Genomic DNA, 6,644 nt, shown 5'->3' on the forward strand with positions numbered 1-6,644 from the left:
CCCAAACTGTGGTCACACAAAGAGCTGCAACCAATCAGATCTTAAATGTTCATAACCTTTCCGCATAACCTCACTTCAAAAGATCTGAACTATTCATTTCAGTATGAAAGAAAAGCAAAAACAATAAAGCTGCAAAACAAAACTGTGGAGCGATCGTTCTGTAAAGGTTCAGCTCTGCAAACCGCACTTAAATAACTAGTTATGCGCTCCACTGTAAAATAAATTGAAGTCCCAGCATCCCTTGAATTTTACCTGCATCCTTTCATGACAGAGTTTTAGACTAAAGCAGTGTATCTTTACAGTATACTGCATGTGAAATGTAAAGCTGGTGCAGTTTTATCACAATCAGTATGAGTGCATCACATGAGAATTAATTAGGTCTACTTAACATATTCTTTCTTATTTCACTAATTCATGTAACAAACTCTTACAAATGAATCTTGAATTACTTTTGAGTTAATTTCTCCTGCTCCTCATGTCAATAGGACTTGTTTACGTGCTGCCGTCAGTTGCCCTTGGATGTCAGTGTCTTGAATTGAAACTGACCTGCTCTCTGCTGCTGCTACTGCAGACACCGCCTTGAGCAGAATGAGGGTATTTAACATTTTAACAAGTAATATTCACACTTCTTTAAAAAATACTCCTCAGTTATCCACACCCTCACTGCAATTAAAATTCACGATGCAGCAGAGCTCCATATCCGCAACCTGAACCTCTCCTTGTATTTACATATTGGCTGTTGGAAGAAGAAGAAAAACAACAACAACAACAACCCTGATTGGTGAATGTGAGGGGGTAACATTCACTGGAAGGAAAGCAATCATGTTGCTTGTCTGACTTTCCCCAAATTAATCTCTGAAGCAAAATAAATAAATAAATAAATAAAATAAAATAAAAAAATTGTCCGTGTTCAGTCAAGTTTTTCCAATTCAGTTGACATAATCAGTCGGGCGGAAAGTGAGAAGAAAGAAAGTGCCTCTCCGCCCTTCGATTTCACTTGTTTTACTTCATTCAGTGCAGTGATTTTGACTGCCTCTTCAAATGAGTTCGAAATAAGAAACACGATTTCAAAGACAAGTACAAGTATTGCAATGAATATTTATTGTCGTACTGTAAAAAGACTTGTGCATATACTGCTCTAGCTGCTATTTTCAAAAAATAGCTAATTTGTAGAAGTGCTCACATTGGCAAAGTAATTGTTACAGCGGAGAATATTTAAGTCTTACGGATAATCAGAGTTCAAAAGTGCTTATGTTCTCAAAGAACATTGATGAAAATGTATGTGGACCAAAAAGAAAAGAAAGGAAGACCGATTTGGTTTTTATTAGCATTTAATTCTTCATTGCGTCCTGCATGCTATTAGATGGAATGTCATTGTGTTCATGCACAAACATTTGCAAAGATTCAGGACATGTTATGTTTCAATTCAATTCAAATTCAAAAATACTTTTTTGATATCAAAGGGAAAATTCAGTTTGTGTCTGTTACCAAGATCCAACAAAAATGACACGTCTAGGTCAAGTTTCAAAACCTGGTGGAGATAAAGAGCTGTATTCACATAAGTATATTAGAGCTGGACAAAGATAAATTTTTTTTATTGGTATTAATCTGTTTAAGATTATGTTTAAGATAAGTGGTTAATATGCATAAAATTAAGTTACAACTCAAAGATTGCAGTGCTTACAGATAATTTGACTTCTGTCCAGCCCACTGTCAGGACGAATTTTAAAATAAAAATGGCCATTTAAAAGTCTGATGCTTTTCTCCATGATTTTGTCTTTGCTGCTCATTTTGTGATTTGGGTGCAAAGCAGCAACTCTTTAAAACAAAGACTCTCATTAGTTGAGACGCATGATGATGATCATCTAAAGCCAATAGTGATCAAGATCCCACCCCCTTGGTGAGCACTGTATTTGTCTCTGTGTGTATGTGTTTGGCCTTAAGAATAAAGAAAAAACTAACTGTGTTGACGCACGATAAAATAATTGTCACTGTTAAGCCCTGTCTGTGTTCACACGATAATAAAGTGTTAACATTCCCAGCACTGAAGGGATTCATGTTGAAATGCTTTCTGTGAAAATGTTATGAATAATTGATACTTCACTTTACCTGTTGCAGATTATTTTATGACTTCAGTTTGAAGAAAAAATCAGTTTGATTCAGACTGAATTGATGAGTTTATGGTTAGTCAGAGCAATACATGAGCACAAAGTTGTTTGCAGCCATAAAGCCGTTAATCTTTATTAATTTTGCATTACATGTTATTCCGGCATGAAGCTTTAACGTTCCTGCTGGAAGTGCATTATGCTGGTCCTGAAGCGCTACAGCTAGCTGCCACTGCCACTATTTGTTCTCGCAATTAAATATAAAATTAATTTTAATGGTAGGAATAGTTTAAAAATAGCTGTTTGCTCATCAGTTTCGTGAAAGTGAGTTATCTGCAACAGGTAAGATATTGTTTGATATGACCTTTCATCAGAGCCCTATTTCAAAAAAATCTGAACTATCAGTTTTTTTTTTTTTTTTTTTGTGAAATCAACAAAATACCCTATATGATGGGATGCTTTAAAGATTGTTTTTTCTCTCCAGAAAACCAAACTGGTTTTATTTCTCTATCAGAAGGAGTCCGTCTCTCATTTTCTGGTGATCAGGAGATGATTTTGCTGTAAAGCTGAGTGGAGTGGTTCTTGTGTTACACCCAGTTTCATCATTCAGTGTGGCTGTATTGACACTTGTGGATGATCCTCAACAGTAAGTCAAATCATGCATGTGGAACCCTGTTTGCTGAATGTTCACTGAAGTGACATTTGCAGCTCGACATGACAGAATTTTCAAAATAATTTCCTGTTATTGTGAGAAAATCTACTTTTCTAGGTCAAAATAACGAAATATCGGCCTATTAACCCATTATCTCCAGAAAGGCAGCCTTGTCATTTTGAGATGATGACACAATTAAATCATTATCGCAACAAAGCAAAAATTTATTTAAATGACAAGATACAGAGCTCCTCATGTTGACATAATGTTAAAAGATGGGACTTTAAGCTTCTTTGGTTTTTGTAGGAATCAGGTCCTTAAAACACTGAGGTGCTTTAAGAAGGCATTTCTAGTTAACAAGTCTTTTTTAACATAAATATCGAACAGAAGTTAGACAAATGTAGAAAGGAAACAAAACATTTCAACAAGACAATCAGCTAAATCCTAATGACAGAGTGAATGAAGTCAAGTTGGGAAATGTTTAAAATCTGACAGCTCAATGTGACTCTGCGCATGAAAAGATCATTTCCCATTTTAATGACATTGTGCAGAAAAAAAGAAAAACACAACAAAAGTGACAGGCTTAAAAATAATTACATTCAAGTGCATTAAAAGAGGGGAAAAAGGCAGCCACAATTGATTGCACCTCCTGCTGGATGACAGAGGCTGTGGGTTTCTTTCAGCATCCTGTCAAGATGGTTGACTGAAGAAAATGACTGTTATCAGCTCTTCCTGTCATCGGTTAACAGAGCTCTAGGAGGCCTGTTGCATTAGAGCATTTCTCTTTCTAAATAAAGACAATTGTGTTTACAGTCGATACAGTTAAAAGGCTGATCTTGTGTCAGGAGGGGTTAAAAACAACAAGCGAAAATAAAAAAAAGACAAATGAAAAATTAAAAAAATGCCTGATTCCATTAGTTTGGTCTTGCAAGCAATTAAAAAGCATTTAAATGGCATATATGCCTCACTGGGAATTATAAAATCTGCAAACTCATAAAAAAGAAACCTGCACCCTGTTTTTAATTAGATTCAAATGTTCACTGACTCTAATTACTTTATGTCCACTGGGTTTAAATGTGCAAGTATACAGAAATATAGAACAAATTGAATGTACCAAAAGTTTAATCACCATAGCTGTAAATTTAATAACCTGCATTCAGTTATAAAACGTTTTACTTCTCTGACAAGAAGTTAGGAAGGATGTAAAAATGTTTTTGCATTTTAATTTGTAAAGAACTCACAAGCAATTAATTATAAACTCATAAAAAAGGAAGGAAACTTGAAAATGTATCAATGTTTTCATCACTACACATTTGTTCTACAAACAGATCAACCATCTGATCAGTTCAGTCTTCAAAGTACCTCAAACTGATTCTTGACTTAAAGTACAAGTATCTTTCCATAACGTTACATTGGGAAAAGCTAACGTATCCTTTAAAATATTACTTAAGTAAAAGTGTTAAAGTGTCTGACATAGCCTACATAAGTATCAATAGTAAATTTCTAATGTACAGTGCACTTACATTAAAAGTAAAAGTATTGAGTAAAAGCGAATGGCTAGAATTTCCAAAACGCAATTTCTTGGCAGGTGACCTCCCCAAAAAACATTTTTCTAAGGACATAATATAGCTATGTCTATATGTTTGTATGTCTACATCTGTATCTGACTCTGCATATATCTAAGTCTATGTCTATAGCTATGTATATACTGTATCTATAGCTATATCTATATCTACATCTATATCTACATCTATATCTATATCTATATCTATATCTCTCTATGTATACGTATCTATATATGTGTTAACTTCATACTAGGTTACATACAGTGTGTCTGATATATCCTGCTGGAGTGTGATGTGATTTATGTCATGTGCAGGTGTGATGTGTACAAAGGGTGTCTAAATGTATATATATTTATATCTATCATTCAACCACAATTAAACTCAGTCTATCCAGGAGGTGCCCTATGACTGGAAATGTTTTATTTATTTATTTATTTGTTTGTTTATTTTGAACGATGACGAGCAGGTACAAAAATTAGCAGAAATGAAATAGGGGTAATGAGGCTATTTTTAAAATGTAAGGAGTAGAAGAAAAATGTTGTCTGAAAAAGAATTACTCCACTAAAAGTAAAGTAAAGTTAACCAGAAATTCAACTTAAGTAAAGCAACAAAGTATTTTGTACTTTGACACATTTTAATCAGTGTTTTTTTTATGATTTGGGTTGGGTCTGTTGAACTCTAAATTTGGTTTGACATCAGCTTTAAGTCTGACAGCTGAAAAATGTTCCTACAACTACTTTTCCAGGAAGTGCCTGACAGCTAAAGTCTCTGTGATTTGTTCAGCTCGTCAGCTCTGCCCTTTTCTTTCCACTCATTCCAGTCCAAAAACTAAGAGCCAAAGCATGGGAGTTAAAGTGGTCCTCTTTCTCACCACAGAATGATAAATTGTTCATCTCATTAATCAAAAAGCTCTGCAGATTGTCCACAGGATCAGATTTCTTTTCCCTCCTGGGTTCAATTAGATGTGGTCTGAAGGAAAATAACTAACAGATAACGTGATAAGTGTTGATGATGCGGTTTGAATATCAGTGAGATTGTGTCGTACCTGCTCAGGACTGAGGCCAGGGGGGACCCAGGCGTACTCCTCCAGCGCACACCCAGAATCATCATCAGAGGTGGAGTTCCTCTGGAAGTCGTACATCAGCTTGGTGATGGTTTTTTCCATCTCCAGAGACATGGCGTCACAACATGCTCCTCTACACCGACCCCTTCAGTGGACACAGGTATTCCTGGTAAAATTAAAAAACACATGGAATAATAAGCGTGAGAGCAAAAGAAGTCAAATCAGAAATCTAAGACAGTTGAGAAAGGTTCAGAGGTGTCAAGTAACTAAGTAAAAATACTTTGTTACTTTACTTAAGCAGTAATTTTGGTTATTTATACTTTAGTGGAGTAATTATTTTTCAGACTACTTTTTACTTCTACTTCTTACATTTTAATTCAGTTATCTGTACTTTCTACTCCTTACCTTTTAAAAATGCAAAAAGTATTTCATTTCTGTTTAACTTTGACTTGTTTTTATTCCATCTTTTCATTGTTCAGAAAAAAAATTAATAAATATAAATCTATCCAGACACATGGAGCCCATGGATGGAGTGAATTTGATTGTGGTTGATGAGAAGTGTAAATATAAGTGTGAAAAGTGTAAATACAGTATATACCATTCTGACATCCCATTGGATTGAACTCACTCCATCACACCTGTGTAGTTGTTTCCCTTCACTGCCACGTCTAGAATTTCTCCCATAGACAAGGATTTCTTTGGGAGAATTTTCATCCGGGCCAATCAGAGAACAGAACGTCGATTTTCTGCGCAGTGTCTGCGTGTAGTTTATTTTATCTGGGCCAATCAGCAAACAGGAGGCAGAGTTTTGAACAACGTCGATTTTCTGTGCAGTGTCTGCTAGTTATTTTATCAATGGCAGTGAAGGGAATGAATGAAGCCAGTCAATGTTGATAAGGCTTCTAAATTAAATTAAATTTGTCTGACAAAGTAGCAGCTCTCATTTAGTTGTCTCGGTCAGGTCGGTACTTCTCTCCTCTCAGTAGGGTATTTTTACAGCACACGCGATTTCTTGTTAGCTTCTTAGCTTAGCCTCTTTCACAGCAACATCCGTCGTGGCCAACCAATCCAATCATTTTAGACTTCAGCAGAGGCCACGCCTCCAGCAAGAATCGCTTCTCTATAGCTGCGAGTCCAGACCCTTGTACAAAACAAAGTGAAGGACAAGGATCTGATTTTTACCCGGCTAAGTCTAGTCAGTTTATTCCAAAATTTTCAACATTTTAATTTAACATTATACTCATTATTGACTTTAGAAG

At 35.4% G+C, this 6,644-nt stretch overlaps 1 protein-coding gene across 1 annotated transcript in view; it reads right to left on the reverse strand.

Annotated features, from left to right (window-relative positions):
• Positions 1-6,644, reverse strand: part of prickle2a (prickle homolog 2a) — a 54,493-nt gene that overhangs the window by 5,756 nt on the left and 42,093 nt on the right. Inside the window, exon 2 of the mRNA XM_014016284.1 lies at positions 5,368-5,551. Within this exon, the coding sequence (XP_013871738.1) occupies positions 5,368-5,499 (132 nt within the window). The 5' untranslated portion in view covers positions 5,500-5,551. The remainder of the gene's footprint in view (positions 1-5,367; positions 5,552-6,644) is intronic.

The sequence above is a fragment of the Austrofundulus limnaeus genome, unplaced genomic scaffold (assembly GCF_001266775.1).
Source record: "Austrofundulus limnaeus strain Quisiro unplaced genomic scaffold, Austrofundulus_limnaeus-1.0 Scaffold3, whole genome shotgun sequence".
Taxonomy (NCBI): Eukaryota; Metazoa; Chordata; class Actinopteri; order Cyprinodontiformes; family Rivulidae; genus Austrofundulus; species Austrofundulus limnaeus.